Source organism: Rousettus aegyptiacus, unplaced genomic scaffold (assembly GCF_014176215.1).
Source record: "Rousettus aegyptiacus isolate mRouAeg1 unplaced genomic scaffold, mRouAeg1.p scaffold_m13_p_2, whole genome shotgun sequence".
Taxonomy (NCBI): domain Eukaryota; kingdom Metazoa; phylum Chordata; class Mammalia; order Chiroptera; family Pteropodidae; genus Rousettus; species Rousettus aegyptiacus.
This window is the reverse complement of record NW_023416295.1, coordinates 109,133,311-109,154,029: the sequence shown is the minus strand read 5'-3', so window position 1 is coordinate 109,154,029 and position 20,719 is coordinate 109,133,311. Positions and strand designations below refer to the sequence as shown.

The 20,719-nt window shown below is 32.6% G+C and overlaps 1 protein-coding gene across 1 annotated transcript in view; it reads left to right on the top strand.

Annotated features, from left to right (window-relative positions):
• OTOGL (otogelin like) overlaps positions 1-20,719 on the top strand; it is a 128,013-nt gene that overhangs the window by 46,005 nt on the left and 61,289 nt on the right. Inside the window, exons 23-26 of the mRNA XM_036237843.1 lie at positions 1,089-1,251; positions 5,193-5,300; positions 6,078-6,216; positions 16,791-16,925. Of these exons, the coding sequence (XP_036093736.1) occupies positions 1,089-1,251; positions 5,193-5,300; positions 6,078-6,216; positions 16,791-16,925 (545 nt within the window). The remainder of the gene's footprint in view (positions 1-1,088; positions 1,252-5,192; positions 5,301-6,077; positions 6,217-16,790; positions 16,926-20,719) is intronic.

Below are 20,719 nucleotides of genomic sequence, written 5' to 3'. Positions count from 1 at the left end.
AGCAGCCATCTCTTTAAAAATGGAATGTTAAATGACATCTACTGCCATCTCTCTTAAAATATTTTACGCTTGCATATCATTCCTGAAGACCCTATGTATTAGGAGATTCTATATTATTTATTTTCACTATATAACAGCCTAAAAGTCTTAATCACTGTATAAAAATTCTAGGAAAATAATACTACTTTCATTGATTTTAATGGAGAGGAAGAGTGTAGGCTGATAAAACTAATTGTGAGCTATTATTTTGTTATTTATTACATGGTCATAGATAAATTATTATAAATTAGCTTTGAACTATATGCCCTGGATTTAATTATGAGAATTCAGGCTATCTAGAGCTTCTTACAGGGTATGTACATTGACCATACATATATTCATTGGCTACTGGGCAATCCCTGCCTTGCCCCATTTGCCTCAGGGGGTCTCAGAGTTAAAGAAGGGGCAATTCAGGTGGCCAGATTTCTTAGAGAAGAATCCATAAGACTTGATACTTTTGTCCCCAAATAAGGGACTTTATGTAATCCTTCTAAGCCCAAAAGTTTTCTGGAGGAATATATGTTTCCTACCTGACCTATAATTATGTCCACTTCTGCACTTCGGCAGTACAGTGTGGACTGATGTCAATAATGACGCAGAGGTGAAGCAAGATCTACAAGGGTCATGTGTTCATTGTAAATACGTGGATTTGTAAAGTTTAAATATACTAATTGTCATGTTTGGATTCATCCAAATACCATATTTTTTTTTTTTTTATATATTTGCACAGCCTTTTTTGAGGTTTTATAAAATACCCTATTTCTTGACCTCAGAAAATTATATACTAGTCATTTAGTTATCAACTTATGAAAGACAGCTAAAGTTTTCAAACTCAAAATAGGTTTAGAAATGTAGATGACTAAAGGGAATCTGGCTAGAGAATGTTTGTAAGCAAATCAACCAAATATCAGAGTAAGAGAATCATCTAATAACTGGTAAAATATTCTATGGTGACTTGTATTTTAATGGCAAATGCACTTCAATATGATTACCTGTCTATGGAGGGAACATAAAGTTAAGAATACTTTATCTGTGCCTTGTCCCTGAAGTTCATGCCTGCCCCGCGGGAAAGGTGTATTTCGACTGCAGGTTTCCTGATCCTGAATTACCAGCTGGTGGTGTAAACTGTGAGATTACGTGCACAAATCTGGCCATGAACTTCACTTGCGCCCCATCCTCACCCTGCATAAGTGGCTGTGTTTGTGCTCCAGGGTAAGCCCCCCCCCCCCTTTTTGATAATATTGAACATTCAAGTTTTAATAGAAAACACACAAGCACTTAAAAACATTATAGAGATAACTAAACTTGCTCTTACTGGTGGTTCACCACTAGTCAGCCAGAATGACCACTTCTAGTTGGTGACTAGAAGACTATTATAATAATTGCTTTATGTTCGTGTAACATATCACATATGGTATTTGTGAGATATTACATATCACATATAATGTATGATTAAATAATGTGACATATACATTATGTATGCAATGTTATTACAGTAATATAGTGTGTGCAATATTATTAAGGTACTATAGTATTAAAGTATTAATACAGTATTAATTGATATAGTATTAAAGTAATACAGTGAGTTGATGAGAGAGCACAGACTTGGCATTTACTTCCTAATTCCACTGCAGTTTTGGGAAAGTGATAGTGAGCCATTCTTCATTCACAACATCGGAAGCGCTGTGTTACTGTTGACGTTTGGTTATAATGGTGATGCCAACTGCTTTATCTAATGGATGTTACAGAAAATGGTGCATCGAGACTGCACAGAGCAGTGGGTAACATTGGAAGCTCTGGCTCAGACACATCAGAGTTTAAATCCCAGTTCCGTTGACGTTAGCTGAGTGATTTTTCTGCAAGTTCCTTTAAAGCCTCAATTAGACATTATACGATGTGATTGTATTTTTGTGTGCATGTGTGTGTGTGTGTGTGTATTACACGCAATAAATATGGGTCACTATTTTATGGCAGCATAATCTACTCTTCGTAAATTTCCTTTAATAGCAGGAATAGCTAGTACACATGAAGGCAAATATGGAATCCAATTGCTTCTTGCAGGCACACATATAATCTGGCCTCACTGGGCCTCGCTCTTCAGGTAATGAAGAGAGGTAGTGCTCAGAGGTAGGGTCGCCTAAGGCAAACAGGTCACCCATTCTTCTTCGATGAACATATTCACACAAAAAGATTCCTGGGCTCAGTTCATATAAACCATGAGCAAAAAAGAGAGAGGTTTTGTGATCTTTTTTCCCAGGAGAGTTGCATTTGTTTAAATGATCCCCATCTAGAGTAGGTCGAAGAGTCAAGTAACTTGGGGCTGTACCAATCTCTTTAGAAAGGAAGGACACAGGACACAGGAGGAAGCTGAAAGAAAATAAAGGCAGGCAGAAATCAAGCCGTAGAGCAGATGAGTAAGAAAGACGTTTTAATTAAAAGGATGAGGGAAATAAAACATTTATTATGATTAAATAATTGAAACCCAAAACATTGCTTGATTTATTTGATTAGATTATGACTTATGGATGCACTGCTGATTAGATAAAGCTACATCCTAATTTTGTTTCATATGTTTGAGGTTAATGCTATTATTTAAAAAAATCTATTTGCAGTCACCTGTGGTTTTCAGTTTGACAAAGATTTATTTATTTACTGGCCAGATCTCATTACAAAAACGTAAAGAAGTTCTCTCCTATGTTCTAGTACTGTATTAAATAAATGTAGTTGGAATTGACTAAGAGGCCTCTAACTGATTTCGACATACTTTTGTTACATAGAACTTTCTATTATAAAATTGTTTATGGTAATATGATTTGTATTGTTTTCCATGTGATCTTGACTGGCTTATTTTAGGATAAGTTTAGCATAGCTTGTTTTTAAGAAGGTCCTAAAGTGCCAATGGTTCATCAACTACATACCTGAGTTTAGAAATCATTGTGGATTAAAGAAATGGAAAGTAATATAGTGGAAAGAGTCATATAGTATTGGGTTCAAATACTGGTTCTTCTTATTAACTGAAGTACGTTGGGTCAAATTGCTTAACCACTTGTAGTCTCAACTTCCCCTTTTTAAAATGAGTGTAATGATATCTACTTCATGGATGCAGCACACCAGTCATATGGTAGGTACTCCGTAAATGTTTATTTTATTACTTACCCCACTACCTAAGCCTGCTTAATGTAGGTAACTTACAACTGATTTATAGCTTTCTTCTTCCAGTTTTGATTAGTTCTGAAAAACTTATCAGTCATTAGAATAACCATTTAAAACCACTATTTAGGCTGGGTTTATTGGGACTGTGGTTCATGTAGGTGAGGCATCCCTCATCTAAAAATTGGGCAGCCAATATTTATGAAATGCTTAATGTTTGGGAGATTGTGTTAAGCAACAGGGATGATGGGTACAGAAATACATGTATAAAATAACAATAGAATCTACTTTATGGGACTGGCACTAGGATGAGATGAGTTAGTAATGTATTTAAAGTGGTTAGAACAGTGGCTAGGCCATACTAAGCTCTGAAAAATATTAGTTTTTATTGTTGCTTTTATGGTTTCTGTAAGACATTTAATGAAGTATTTGCCATTCATTGTGATTAATCTTTTAATAAACATTTGTACAAATTGTATAGATTTGTACAAATCTAAATAAAAGGTTGTACTGAAAAGTTTGCTCTCAATTGAATCTTAAATGATGAGAAGAGGTCTTTCAGACAAAGCAGGGAGGAGAAGGATTTTTCAGGTTGAGGAGAGATGCACCATTCAGGGAAAGTGGCTCAAAATTTGGGAGGGTTGAGATGATAAATTGTGGACTCCAAGGCATTATTGTCTGAAAAAAAGAAATTTAAATGATAATGCATCATTTTTATAGATAGGTTCATTTATTTACCTTTACTCAACAATTGAATGTCTGCTACATGATAGATATTGGGACACAGCCATTAACAAGATAGTCACAATCTTCCCAAGTAGACTTAAAAGTCAAGTGACATGTACATTGAATGAAGAATTATAGTACTGTGTTAGACAAGCTATGAGAGGGAAAGCAGAGCACTAAAAAAACATACGCGATTCTTTCTATTGAGAGAAGAGTCAAGAATTTAGGATTCCCTACTTTTATGTTAATTTTTATAGCATTGAATTACATTTTAAAATAAATTCAGAAAAACTATATTATCTATCTATTTTAGTAGCTATTTATTTTTTATTTTACTATTACTTTATATGTAATTTATTTTTAATTATTTTATCATTTTGACATATTATTATATATTTAAATTATTATAGTTGTTATTTATTATTAACATTTTATTATTGATGAAAGTAATTTTTTAAAAAAGAGTTTAATAATATTGAAAAACATAAGTATATATTTATGTTAGGCATATTACATATGTTATATATAATGTATTTATTTAATATTCATGCCAAAATATTTTATAACATACCAAAATTAATTTTTTTGAGATTATTAGTAATTATTTTGTTTTAATTTTTATATTCTTAGATGTATTAAGATACTTTTTTCATGGGGTGATCTTTCAAGAAAATAGTAACACTTAAAAGAAAACCAACATTCAGGACTAGATATGTTAATAATGAAGAATGTAAAACACATGATTTAATGTTTTTTTATTCAAAACACACTTGAACTAAACTTTCATGATTTTAACTTTAAGCAGTCACAAACAAAGGTTTTCATCCCTCTCTCTGTCCAGTAATAGAAAATGTTATTCATCTCATAACTCACTATTTTATCACAAAATTGTTATACTCACAGACTCTTTTCTCTTAAGTAGTGAATATTGAAGAAAAGGGCCCTCACGTCTTTAAATGTTTTTTTTTTTTTCAGAATAGCTAACTTTACCTGAGAATTTACGATTTTCTTTCCCTTTTATTGTATTAAGTGATAATAAAAAGTTAAAATATTGCATCTAGTCATTTCTCAGGCACTCGCTTACTACTGTGATGTGCAAGGTAGTGTGTGAAAAAAGGGGGATAGAGACTACATTCAACCCCTCAATAGGGCAGATAAAACATGTCTGCAACAGCTGTAATAAATATAGATGGTTTCGAACATGACAAGGTTACTGATTTCTTTTAAAACTGAAATTAGTAGTTTTCACTAAATAGCATTTATTCTTCATTTGGAAGAATGGCAGAGCACAAAGGAAAGTGTTATGTTCCTGAAAGCTGTCCATGTATCTGGAAAGATTGGGAGTACCTCTCAGGAGAAGTGATTGCTACACCGTGTTATACTTGGTAATGAGATTTGGTTATTTTACAAAAATTTTCCTAAGCAATTGTATTAGTTTTGATCATCTTGTATTTACTTAATGTGACTGATTTCAGCAAACAAACAAACAAACAAACAAATAAAACAAATCAAGCTGGAGTAAATAAGATTTTAAAAGCATTCAGGCATTGCTGGAGAGCTAATATCTATAGGAGGATCCTGTTATTATTTTTATGTGTATTTGTTCAACCCAGAAAAAATGTGTGAAATATGACAGTTTGCAAATTTGATAAGAAAAAATATCTCAAGTTTAGAAAGTGATAAATATTCCAAAGAGAAGTTCACATTTAAAAGAAGATTTTCTGTTTGGAAATAAGCCAAAAAATACCATAAAATAAAATTGAAATATAATTTCTTGAAAAAATGTGGATAAAGATTCTAAACTTGTGAATAAAATCATGTCTTATGTATTTAAATTGACTCAAGTACAGGGGATGGCGTTGTGGCCTTTTGACAACCAGTCAAAATGCCTATGTTTAAATTTTCATTCCATTATCTGTTTTCGGTGTGACACAGGCACAATTTCTAGCCTTGGTTCTAATAATTTATTTAAACAAAGTGGTAGATATATGCCAAACTTGTCAATTGTAATAAATGTTATCAGAATGAACTGGCAACATATATAATAAGGACTATTGGCTCAGTGAATACTTTTGAATACAAACCTTCCAATGTTTGTCACTCAAAAAACATTAATTAGAGCCACATTTCTTAAAAATGTAACTGGTGTTATTTTCTAATAGTGTTTGTCGACGAGGAATGTTTAATTGCACATATTATCCATGCCCAGCAGTGTGCACAATATATGGGGACCGGCATTATCATTCTTTTGACGGATTAGAATATGACTATATCGGTGATTGCCAAGTATTTTTGGTAAAGGTATGTCACAATTACTTATACTTATATTTGGTATCTCAAATCCATATGTCATTAATAAAGCCTATAAAGTTAAGCAATTTTAAACTAATTTCCTTGACTCATTCTAAGATTTTATTATTTATAAGTGATGGGCCAATTCTGAAATATTCTGTGCCTCTCTTTCCTGATTTCTAAAATTAGGACAATAATTGTACCTATCTCCATAGGTAGTTTTTAGGATTTAATGAGATAAATACATGTAAAACTCTCAGATAGTGTTTGATATATGATTATTGCTCAATAAATGTCAACCATTTTTATTTTAATTAGCATAGTTTGGTGAATACAAATGTAAGACATTAAATCATGTATTGTACTATGTATTGTTTATGGTTGTAGCAATCAAAATGCATTATTCTCAATTCTAGAAATGCTTTTTTGATGATACGTTTTGATAAATTCCAGGTTGTGTATATCTGATGAAATCCTTAACATTTCTCATATTTAATGCATTCAGATTTTCTGTATACCTAAATTTTATTTAGAGATCCCTGATCCCAGAATTAAATTTCTAAATGAAAAACACAGACTTTACAAAGAAATAGCACAAAAATAAACAACACAACAGCTTTTCCTCCAGCAAGGTAACTTGTGAATTATCTTGAAAGCATGTCTCTTTTTTCGTGATTCTTATGTTATTAGAGGTTTGTGTGTGATTCTGTTCTTTAAGCCTATGTCAGGAAAGTAGACACATTCTCATTTTGTATTTGAGTAAATAAGAAAATGAACAGTAACATCTATAGCCTTCCAAACTTAAACAAGTCTCCTACTTATGCTTTAAACCATTGAATTTCTCTTTTGGTACTATTCTAAGCCTCCTTCGTGAACAATTTTAAGTTTCTTAAAGAATAAATCTCTGGGAATGGATTTGGCAGTCAGATGATTACAGATGACAACTTGCCTTTAGGCAAGTTTTGTTTTATTTTGTTTTGTGTAGTTTTGAAGAGCATCATGATACATATACATTTTATAAGTATTTATTCTCTTAGGACAAGCTTTGTTTATCAAACAATTTCACACTAGAATTTTCTCATCCCCTGAAATTTATGGTGTAAACTGAGAAGCTCAGAAATGTACATGACAACTTAGACATCTTAAATATATAAACTGATACCTCTTTTTCAAAATGCATCAGACTAATTTTGTACCAAATCCTTATTCCTCTTAATATTTAGGTGCCCCTGACACTCTTTTAAGTTCCCTCCTTCTTTGACTTTCTGGACATTATGCCATTTTAACTCTTTAATGTCTTTTCTGGTTTTTTATTTGTTCTTTTGCTGTCTTTTTTTTCCTTTCATGAACCCTAACCCTAGATGACTCAGCTGGCTTCTTTAGGGCAAAGACCAAGGCTCAGTCATCGATTTACCAGCACTGAGCACGGTGCTGGGAATGAAGTAGCTCAATAAATGTCAACTGAATTAAATATCTATTCTTGGCTTTTTGCCCTTTTCTCCTAATGTTGGGTATATTAATCCACAGCCTTAACCAATTTACAGGCTGATGAATTCTAGATTGACATGCACAGCTCTGACCCTCAACCTCTACACTGTCTTTCTGATTCAAGTACATCCCCACAATAATACATTTTTTTTTTCATTCTGTTAACCTTTCAAAGACTCAAATTGTTATGCCATTGCTTTTTAAAAACTACAATGATTCACAATTCCTGTCTCCATAAAGTCAAAATTCCTATGATAGTCTTTCAATGGTTTCTGTTAGCTTCATCTTTCCTCTATGTATTTTCTTAGGGTTATTTTCTGTATCTGATTGCCTCTGCTCCTTCAAAAAGATGTTTCTTTCCATTTTTCATTTATCCATCTTGTTTTTACATTCTATTATACTTATAGTCATTGCATCAAAAATAAGCAGCTCATTATATTCTGATTATTTTATATATGCTCAAATATTGTATATCATTTTGTATTAAAACTACGTGTTACAATTTTTTGGGCTCCTCTTAGGGACCAGCACAATTATGGTGGCACTGCAAGAGCTGAAAAATCATCTGTTCCATTTTTTTTAATGGTCTCTGCTAGAAAGTAGAAACTACAAGCTTATACTTAATTAGTAATATAATATTTGCTGTCAATGGATATACATTCCTTCAACACGAACTATGTAGAGCAATGCTTCTTAACCCTTTTCCCATTTAGAAAAATAAGTGTAGCTCACTGCCTGTGTTAATTTAACATCATGCATAGAATGCTCCGTTTTCTAGGATTTGACATTTTCGGCAATCGAGAATTACTATACTTTATAAATAGAAATACCACTACTAAAAACAGAATACAATAAATAGAATGATGTCACTTGTTTCCAAAAACTATCACTATACTAGAGCGATGTGAAAATAACAATAAAAGTGAGATATTCCGCAGCAAATGTTGGGGGTATGATTAGGACTGTAATTCCTTAATTATTTGGGGGGTAAATACTGCAGCTGCAAAGGCCACGGGTAAGTATTCTAGGGGCAAATGAGAAATGGGTTAAATTTTAGTGTGCATGCATATCATCTAAAGATTTTGTAAAATACAGATTCTGATTCCATGGGTTTGGAGCAGGATCTTGGATTCTGAAATTTTTAACAAGCTATCCCAATGCTTCATGTTCAGAGCCCACTCTTTGAGTAGCAAGAATGTAGAGCCTTTTCTTCTTTAAAAAACTGATTTTAATTATTTCTGAAATTTTCCTCTTTTTCTGAACAGTAAACTTTGTCGCATACAGGAAAGAGGAAGTGTGGTGGACAATTTTGTGTCAAACATGACATGTTTCCATTGGATATATCATTAATGTTAATTAAGGGTGCTTTTTATGGAACCATTTTAGGTAGTAAAATAAAAACTGAGTCAAACTTTATTTTCAATTTTGTATATGGAAAAAGTTGTTTAAAAATATTTGCTAAAAGTATTTAAAACCTGTCCACATATCACTGTCTGCAAACATTTTCCATTGTATGATAATGATCTGAGTCTATGCATTATTATTTAATAAACACATTTTTATGGCCTATTAAATGTTAACAAAGACAGGTCTATTCTGTATACTCTATATTAGAACCGATTTTTCCAGGAAAATTCTAAAGTTTTAAAGACAAGGACCAGGACTTACATTTTTTTCTTCCTCCCAAATTTAGCAAAATGCTGGATACTTGGTGAACTCTTAAAAACGACTTATTTGATCTGTATTTCTGCCGGAGTTTCCCTTAACCCCTTGTTTGCTTTCACAGTAGAGAAATCATAGTATTTACCACTGTATTTTTAAGTGATGAATGTTCATAGAGTATTTCAAGTAAAATATTTGTCTCAGCTCTGGTTACTGGCAAAATGAAAGTATATTCTTGTGTTTGATGCTAATGATTGTAGCAGTCTCTTTTTATTGGTGCTGCAATGATATGATACCATTCCATTTAGGAGTGAAGAGCCATTAAGGTTTGGCTTTTAGGTTTTATGAGCTTGATTTCCTATCATCACTTTAACTTACCACTATATTCCTTCTGTTAAAGTGAATATGTCATGTTCGATTTGAAATTTTAATAAAATATGCCTACTTGTATATAAGAAGACATGTCACAGGAAATATTCTTCCTGTGAATAAAATGAATCTCTTAGTAAGCAATGACATTTTATCTCTAATTTAATATCTGGAATAAAATTTATTATTATGGTTCATGTAGTGAGAGTGAGACATGAAGAATATTAAAACTCTAAATTTTCAAGTTCTAGAATTATTTGTGCCTTTTTGTTTGCCAAAGCAGAGTCTTCTTTTTTTTTCTTTAATAATGTTCTTTAAGAAAGAAAGTATATTTACAAATGATAGACTTCTGAACTTAATTTTTACTTAATTTAATTTGGTAATTAATAGAAATAAAACTTTCTATTAATAACTAATTAGAATTATACTAGTGAAGTATTAATTTTATTATAATGGGCATTTTTACTAAAATTAATAAAATTAGAATAAGGTCCAAAAATTGGTTGGGATAGTTTGACCAACATATACTCGATAAGCTAAGAAGTATTTTATTCGATCACGGAGCAGATAATTATTTCATATTAAAGATAAATTGGTGATTAACCAATGCAATCTAATTTTCATGTCTTAAAATATCAGACCAGACAGTAAATTTCTTGGTGTTTGGATTTTTTCTTTTTCAATTTTTCTTCAATAATGTATTTTTTTTAACTTATTCCATCTGCTTAGCTTTCCCATGGCAAGGTCTTCTTTTTTTTTTTTTCTGGAAGAATTCACATTTCCTTTCAGAAGGATAGAATGGCTGCCAGCACCATTTATTTACTTGCTGCTTTTTCAGTGGCAGGAATTCTGTGAATAGCAGATTTAATTCTCTCTTTCTTGTCAAGACACTCTCTTTCCTGCTTGTCTTTGATTATAAATTCCAGACTTTATCTTTGTTATTTGTAACACATTTTTATCTGGTGAAACTCATTATTTATTTCTTTGAGTTCTGTGAAGGATCTAGTGGTCTAATTCATAAAAATTTCCCTTTTATTTGCCAGTTTGACTTTTATAAAGTAATACTCAATTTTATTTTAGAATTATAATGTTACTTGATACTCACATTTGAAGAGATAGTAAAGTGTCTTTTATTTATTTTTTTAAATCTTTGGTTTGTGGAGTTTTAAATGTAACTTAGTTCTAGATACAGGGTAAGTACCTAGAACTTATACCTTTGTTGATGCCTGTCAAGCCTTTAAAATTTTCTGGTTCTCTGATATTTTATTCATTTGGAAGCTATTTACCCTGTACTATTAATAGTACATGCAGTATAATACATTATCTTTTAAGTGTGTTGAAGCAAATTTTAGATAAAGGTCATGATCGTGTTTCCTGGGTTGGCTTGTGTAAGAGAAAAAATGAGATGAGAAACCAGACAGCACCTTGATCTGTTCTATAAACTCAGAGGAAGAGGGAACACTGACCATTGTCAGTAACAATGAGAAATATAACATTCCAACTCCAGAGCCAAGTTCTACTTTTTTGCTCTTTGACAAACTGCGGTTGCTGCTAGAATTTTTCTTATAATTTGTTCTAGATTAGATTTTTCAACATTTTCTTTAGGTAGTATCTCAAATATTCAATATTTTTCATAAGCCTTTGAAAATATCTATTTTCATTGCTCTCAAATTCCTATACCTTGCATCATTTTCACATCAGCATTTCTCGATGAGAAGTAGAGATATAATGATGAGCAAAAATAGACACTGGCTTTGCCTCCAGTGAATCTTAGGCTGGTGAGGAAGAGTTATTAATTACCTAATCAAAAAATTTATAGAAAATGCAACTGTAAGTCACTGATGATCTAAATGCAAAATTCAATTAAACCTTTTTAATTTTTGTCTTTTCTTTCTTTCTTTCTTGAAGTGACTCTTGCTGGTCTTTGAGGTAATTCTACTGCTTCTACTGGTCCACTGTCTCTAATCTCCCCTCAATCTTTTCTGGTGTCTTCTTTTTCCAAGAGTTTCCTAAAATGCCAGGGCTTAAGTTTCTGAATTCCCGTGTCTATCTCCATGAAACTCTTGGTTGCTTGTGATCTCATAATACCTTGAAAGTACAGATCCTGTTTTATTTGTTTGTTTGTTTGTTTTTCTGTTTGTTCATTCATGGAAAATGAAAAGAGATTGTGAGGAAAAGAAGTCAGGAGAAATCCATTGTACTCTATTTAGGCAAATATAAAGATACAGATAGAATTGGCTAGAAGTACCTCTGTCAAATAAGAGTGAAATACAAATTATACAACAGTGTGGTACCCAAGCAAAAAGAAAAAAAAACTAGCATATGAAAATCAGTTGAAAATTACATTCTGAATAAAAGTCACTCCCGATAAAATAAAATATATTTTCTATCTTGTAGAAGTTATAAAGAAGATGATGGAATTAATAAAGTAAAATAAAATAAGCATATGATAAGGGAATATAAGTAAATGAAAAAGAAAATTGTGGAATTAAGGAACAAATTGAGGTCCTAAAAACATTATACAATTAATAATAAATGTTTCTTTTAAAAATGATAAATACGCTTTTTCTTGCCTTCCCCTTCTTGAACCATCCTAAAGGTGACAGGCAGGCAAAGCCATTCATCCTTAAGAAAATCTTTTGATATTTTTGACTGACTTTCTGTTTACCAACTGATTGTCTCCAAATCTTTTTTTCTAGCTTAGTCTTATAAAAGAAAAACTACTTTAAAACTATCTTAAAGTTTTAGAGTAGATGAATGGTCAATTTAAAATTTTCTTCAACTAGGAATTGTTTGCATGCATTAACCATCTTTAAGCCAATCATCTTTGTTCCCTAAAATGAGATTTTTAAAGTGGTTTGTTTTCCCTGTGCATGCTTGTTAGCAAACTCAGGAGCTTCCCAGGTGAAATCCGAAACTTCCCCCTCTACATAGAAGGCAAGGAGAGATCAAAGAAAGAAGTAGGCCATGCCAAACTGGTGGGAGGCAGTTTTAATAAGCAAGGGAGCTTACATGTGAGGCTTGTCTTGGGTGACGGTAAAACAAATAGATCTCTATACCTTCCTGCCAGAATCTTATATAGAGACCTTCTTTGGGTTCAGTCATCCAGATGGTTTCAACAACACATTTTTCTCTTAAGGCCTAGTCCTTGAAAACTGCTTCCATTGTGGGAACTGTGGTACATTCCAAGGACAGGGGAAACAGGTGAGGAGCCTCTGATTGTCAGGGTTCAGCTCATGGGTAAATGGCTCATCGAGTCCTCTCCTTGACCTCTTGTAACAGTGCAGTTTTTACTTATATTGTTTATCTGACATGCTGAAGACGAAGGGGTCAGAGGCAGAAAGACAACATCTTTAACCTTATTGATATTTAGTATAATATATGTTGTCTGTATTATAGTGAACATTTTTAACCCAAATCAGTTCCTTATAGTTTTCTAAACATTTCCATATCATGAAAACCAAAAATGTTTAAGATTAAATTAAATTATATGATAACATCTAAATAATTTACTTTCCAATTCTGATACATTAATGTTTTCAAAGTTGAAATGTAAATGAATCTCTATTAATTTTATTTAATTTTTAGAATTTTATGAACCAAACTTTGTAGAAGGCTTTGACATATTTTTAAATCTATTTCACTAAGAAGATAAAAATCTTGATGTTTATTGAATTAATTCTTTAAGTGGCCTATCTGGAAAATAATGTTTAAGTAATTTTCTACTTCATTCATGTAAATTAATTCTTAAACATATCTTTGTTGGAAATTTTAGGCAAATGGTTGTAATCTTTTATCCATAAGACTCATCTCCATTATTAATCTTAGATATCAAGGTTCAGTATTTACTTTGCATTTTAGTAATTTACACATTTAGATAGTAGACCCTATGTATTAAAACCTCCTAAAATATTTCAATAGCACTTTAGCATAGGTTTTCTAGTAATTATTTTTCTACTTTTCTATTTTGTAAAATTAGTTAATTAACTAAATATTTAAGTCTGTCCTCTATGCTTCTATGCTAAGAGCTCTTAAGGGAACAATCATGAAGACATCAGCTTTACCTCTATTGTTTTACATTGGGGGAGTCATTAATAAACAAGAAGCTGGAAGACTAGGCCAAATGAAAGCTCTGCTGTGGGAATGTAACTGATTTTGACTAAAGAAACAGTTCACAGATAAGTTTCATAGAGGGGGAAGAACTGGTACTGGCATATTTCACTCCATTATAACTTACTTCTTGATCAGCGTATTTTCAAGTAGATTTCCCTTGCAGTGAAGCACCTCAGGGTGGTTTTCCTTCTCAGAGACATTCTGGTTAAGTGTTTGCTAGTTCAGGAAAGGAACAGTAGGGAGTGGGTGCTTTGGTAAGTTGCATGTAATACCCTAAGGGAAATAACACCCCAAGGAAATCCTTAAACAGGAAAATTACAAAGGTAACAGCTAAACAGTGGTTTTGCCTCCTGATAGCAAAGGTGCTCTGATAGCATTTGTGCAGTTCAGACAGTTTATGTGTGAATGCTCTACTCTCTGCTTACTCTGCCTTGCTTGTGTAATTCTCTTTTCTGTATATTTTTCTCTACCTTCAGTTCATTATTTCTGCTTCCTCATCATATCTTAAACTTGCTCTCACCTGTTCAGCTCCCTCTTTATGTTCTATTCTCTCTATGTTCATTCATCCTAGGATCTTACTATAAAAAACTTTTTTTCCACCACTATTTTCTGGTTTAAATGTGAGAGACAGTCTAATTGGCTAAAGTTGTCTTTTTTTCTTGCCAGCATTAAAGTCCATTGGCTTATAAATGAATGTAATTCTTTGGGTTTAATCAGCTGTGGGACATAAAACATGGCTGCCTGCAGCTACTGTATCAGCAGAGATTTGCAAGGAGTAGTTAACTCTTAGAAGTCTGAGGCTCTGACAGGTACCTAGACTGAGATGTCATGTAAAATAATATACTACCTTGAGAGATGCTGACATTTTATGTTTCAGAATCACGTGGAGAATAGTCTCTTTCAATGTTTTCAGTACCTGAGAATAAAGGGTTGAGGAGTCCATGTAGCACATTGATGTTGACCTTTTTCCTCTAGCTTTGTAGTCCTACTCACTACGTTGCTTAGCAACTCTGTAGCATTATCTCCAAACCTGATATAACTTGAAATACATTAAAAATAGAAATTATAGAAATGTGATTCTTAGAAATTGATATTATTTCAAGTTACTGTCAACTTAACATGCTATTACAAGACAAACCATACAGTGTAGAATTTTTTGGCTTTTCTGAATTAATACAAAGAATACAGCTAACATTGAGGCACTTTAATTAATAGTAATGAAAATATAAAGACAATAGAAAGACTTTCAGCCAGTTTTTCACAACTCTTAACCTAAACTCTACCCAAGAAGATCAAAACAAAACCCTGAATTATATATTATTTCTTCTTTGAAAATCATTCATAAAGGCAGAAAAGTGTGGCATTATTATTATTTTTTGAGTGGTACAATGCCACAATCATTTTAATGGCCCTTATTAGTCTCCTTTTCAAAATTTAGGAAATGCATTGCAAAAGTTATGAGGAAGCAAAAGCTTTCAGCTTCTGTGAAGAAAGGAAAAATGGGTCGCAGAGGGACACATTCATTACTCTATCAAACCCATTCATTGAAAACCTATCCTCTAGGCACTATGCTATAGTAATTACCAATAAGACAGGAAGAACTTAGATACACCAAGAGATACATTGAATTAGTGTTCCTATTGATGGTGATATGCAAAACTAAATGTAGAAAATTCTCATCAAGATGTATATGATTTCCAAACACTTAAAGACGTTTCTCACTTTGAAAAACAAAACAAAACAAAACAAAACAAAACAAAACAAAACAAAACAAAACAAAACAAACTGACTCTAGAAAGGAAAAGGATTCAGGCAATGTGTGTGGGTCCTTGAAAAGTGGATATGGAGTCAAAGGAGAAATGTCATTTTCCTTCTGATGAAATCCCCACTTTCCCCAAATTAGTGGAAGGACTCTTAGAGCCATGTGGCTTTTGACTTTTGACAGGAGAAAGGACCACTTGAAAAATTTGATGCAAACCATGGCCTTTCTAGAAAAATACTGATACTCAAAAACAGCATTTTACAAATAATTCCCTGGGGTCTTCAGAACAACAGAAGCCCATTCGTGAAAGTGAGATACAGAATTAGAAACCCTGGTTCTAGAGAGCATGTTCTTAGTAAATGGAGTGGGTAGTGGATGAAGGACAGTGAAGATGAGGTGAGAAGTGAGGGAATTAGCTTTAGAATGCGTGGGCTTAGGTAATGTTCTCTCAAACTAAGAATTCCCTGTAACCTACAACTGACTTTTCTCAACTACTGCTAGACTTTCCTAGTTTCTCTGCAAAAGTTTTTTTTTTTTTTCTTTTTTTTAAATTAGAACTCTATCTCAGCCCTTATTTAGCTAAGTGACCTTGGACAATCAGTTAATCCTTCTTAACCTCTGTTTCCTGATCTGTTAAATGGAGATAATACTTAATTCAAAAAGTATCATAAGAATTAAATGAAATAACGTATGTAAAGTTGAAAGAAAGCCCTCAAATGATATGCATTATTTTATTTACCAACACATATCAAAGTTTTGTATCTGTTTTAATTTTAACTTGGAGGCAAAATAATTACATAACCAGAAAACTCCTTAAGATAAAACAAAAGATGTCTAAAATGAAAATATTTCTCTTGAAATTCCCCTAAGTAACATGTCTTTTTGGGTACTTATTGAGAGGAAACTGGTTGATAAATTTGAGCTATAATAATAAAATGGAAAAAAGCTTCATTAGAAAAAATTAACAGAAGTTATTAGAGATGTTTAAAGATTGAGCTATATTGGTATATTTTCATAAAATTCTTTGTATTATTAGACCAAAATGATCTTTATTTTAGAGGTAAGTCGTATTTCAGTTTCAATATGCACCATTGTAAATCTTGGACTTCTTTAAGATTTTGTTAATAAAAATAGCTAAAAATTACATATAGAATACATTTATATTAATATAATATTATTGACATTTCAGAGTACAGATGATTCAGATATATCTATCATTGCCCAGAACAAGAAATGCTTTGACAACGATATTGTTTGTTCCAAAAGTGTTTTGATTTCAGTTGGAGACACTGAAATTTACTTGAATGATACTCCTTACAAACAGGTTAGTGAATTACTTATTTTAGGATCATTTTAACTTGCCTTGAGGATACTGAAAATAAAAGAAAAACTTTATTTTTTAAATTTTATTTTCTCTATAAGTGGTACTTTTCTCTGTAAGTGGGTACTAGATTTAGGTATTTTTTTTTCTTTATCATTTTGTGTGACGTTGGTAAATCATACTTGACTTGTCTCTTTTGTTTTACCTAAAATTCTCCATATTCTAATTCTTTCATCTATTCTTCATTCCTGTGGTTGTCATTTAGGCCCTAACAACAGTTCACCTATTATCTGGAGTATACTTCAATGCCCTCCATACTAGACTCCTGGATTCCCACCCTCAACAGTCTGGCCCTTGCCACTCTCCTGCCTCACCTGTCATTACTTTCTGCTTCAAGACTAAGTTTTAGAAGTTGGAAATTTTATCAATTCTATAAGTACTCTATGTTCTTTCCCTCACCTCTTCGTCTTCATGAATATCATTACTCCTACCTGGATCAACTATTCTATTTAACTTATTCTTAAGTGAGAGATCTCATTTTATCTCTTCCTCATGCTCTCAAGTACCCTGTTAGGACATGCATCACATTTTAGTGAAATTATTTGTGTGGCTGCCTGTCTTCTCCATTTGTCTATGAGCTATGTGAGAATTGGAACGACTTGTCTGCCTTGTTTATTCTTGCACTTCTGGAGCCTGCCCAATTGGAAAGAGTGAATAAATTTCATTCATCATTCATTCATTCATTCATTCATGCAAAGTGTCTTCCATGTACCAAAATTATGTTAATTATTGAGACTACACGGTGAAAAGATACCATGCTTGTCTTTAAGGAACTTATACTCCAATGAAAAATATGTTCAAGTAAATAAGGATGTATAGTGTGATGTGCTGTGGCAAGAGCAGGTACAGGATAGTGTGGGAACCCCTGGGAAGAAGACCTAAACCAACCTAGTTGTTAAGAGTATAGACTTTGGGGTCAGTCAGTGCTCACTTGGAGCCCCTGTTCTATCACCTGCTAGCTGTGTCACCCTGGGCGAGGTGCAGCTTTCCCATTTGTAAATTTGGGATGATTATAGAATCTACTTCTTAAGTTCACAAGAGAATTAAATAAAATAGTGGATTTCAAGAAATGGCTCTCCCCCTCTCCTTCACCCTCCTTATTTTTGAAGACTCAGAAGACATAATCTGAATGAAATGATGTGCACTAAGTCTTAAAGATGAGTAGGTATTAGCTAGGTGAGGAGAGAGAGTAGAAAGGCAATCAGTACAAAGGAATGATCATGTTGAAAGGAACAAAGCTGAAAAATAAAATGCATATTCGAAGAATTCCAAGAACTTCAATTTTGGTTGAAGTATATGGGAATTGTGGAAGGAAGGTATGGCAAAGGGATTCAGGGTGTTCAGGGGTCACAGGGGCAGGGGCAGTAAACAAGGAGACTGGTTCCAGACCACAGAGGCTCTTGAATTATGTAAGATATCTGAACTTACCTCACAAGTAAGAAATTTTTGAGTTGAGATGTGACATGATCTGACATATGGCCTTTTAAAAATAGCCTCTCTGAAACTTAAGAACAGTGTAACTCAAAGTTTTGTCTGCAAAATTTCTGCATTAAAATCATCTGAAATATTTGTTATAAAAGCTGGTTCCTAGACTCCATCTCAATAATTAGAATGGTCAAGGTTGAGAATGAAAATTAGTATTTTTAATGGTACCCTAAATTCCTTTGCACTTTAAACTTTGAGAACCAGTGTCCTAGAATATAGCTTACATCTTAGTCAGAAACACTGAAACACTGAGACTAACCAGGCAGCCATCAAGCTTTGGACAAAGCAGTTTCTATAGTCATGCTGACATCCTTTTGAAGTAATTACTGCAGTTTGGTATAATCATTAACTCATATTCATCTGTAGATAAAGGTTCTACCTAAAACAAGGATGTGTTAAAAAAAAAAAAAGAGAAAATAGTAAATGCTCTTATAAAGACAGTTTAACACATTTTTGAAGTGTTAATTACAGCTCTCTGTAACTTTCAAATCCAATTTTCACCTGTATGCAGGTGTCGAATCTCCTTCATATAGGTCAATGAAAAAAAAAGCCATAAAAATAATTTGATCATAACAAATCCCCCACTAATATTTGTTCTCAGACATCAAAAGTGAAAATAAGTACCATTTATTTTATAACAAATGGATTGCTCATCCAGCAGAAGAAAATAACCTCTTATTATTTTTCAATAAATGCACACTTCTAATTTTATTTAATAAGTAAGATATAAACATTTAATAAATTTATTTAAGCTGTACTTTAGATATTTTATTTCTCCACATTTACAATGGATTTTTCTAACATCACTAGAGTTTGTGGAGAGTGCTATAATCCTCATCTAAATTGTAGTTCTCTACTTTAGGCAAATTGTAATGAGAAGCAGCATCCTTACTACTTAAACTGAAACTAAAGGAGTATGGTATCTCCTTTTGATCAAAGAGAATTGCTTTGTAGTATTCTGCTCTGTCTAATAAAAATGGAAGATTTTTACCTCTGCAGGTAAATAGAAAAGATATGGTTTTGTATCAAGCTAATTAATGCAAAACCAACTGGAAGGGATTCTAATAACTAGTTACTTTATTCAAAAATTTATTTTATGTTCTAATGATATGTCAACCCGTCTGACGGAACTTTAATACAAAGTACATGAAAGAGTATTTCATGGATTGAAAAGGAGCTATAAGCCACAAGTATCCCATTTACCTCCTTTAATTGTTGCTGATCAGGCAGGAAGGTGAGACCTGTGAACAGGCCAGTACAGGAAGGCATTAAAAATTTATAAGTTGAGCCTTAATCCAGAAGCTGAAAACACCACCATAAACTTGACAAAGTACATCTTTCATGGAGCTAACATTCAGATTGGGTTAAGACAGATAATAAAGCCAAAGACAAGTCAGATAATAGGAAGGTACTGCGAAGTGGAATCAAAACAATAGAAATATGTTCCATGGTAGAGAGTGATTTGTAGGTAGGGCAGGTTACACATTTTATGAGCTTAGTGAAAAATAAAAATGCAGGCCTCTGTTCAAAACAGGAAAAAAAATTTTCTCTTTGTTTTATGGTCTCTTTTTAACTGTCATGGTATTTTTTCTCTATTACTTAATGCCTTGTTCACTGGGCACAAGGGTACTCCCAAGCAGCATGCAGAACTCCACAGGTGCCCAAGGTCTTGCCCTGTAACTCTAGCTTGGCACTTGGGAGTAGAAGGAAAAGAGGTTAGGTAGAGTTCATTGACAGTATATAGGTTACACAACACATACTCTTATATGCAATACACTGAGCACTTGTAAATATGACTTTGGTCCAGGAGACCGAAAACTCCTTATGGATATGACTAAGTTTATTTAACTTGTGTTTTGGAATATTTATAAATGTGTCTACTACAGTATAACCAAAGGATTCTATATCTCCTTCAAAATTTTTATTTTGCCTCTGGATATATTTGTTTTACTTAATTTGATTTAACTATGCAATTTTAAAGTTATTATATTAGTTAATTTCAATGTCAGATTCAATGTATTCTTTTATGGGGAATAGTCCCTGCTCATAAAAATCATTGCATATTCTCATTTTAGGCTAGAGACAATAAATTTTTCCAATAAGTTCCATCTCTAGTATCTTTCTACGATTATTCTTTCTAGCACATAAGTTATTTTTTTTAAATATACAAACATGGTCTGTTATGTTCCTATTCAAAAGACTTTACTGAGTACATTTTGCATATGAAGGAACAGCCCTTGCCTGTATAGGTA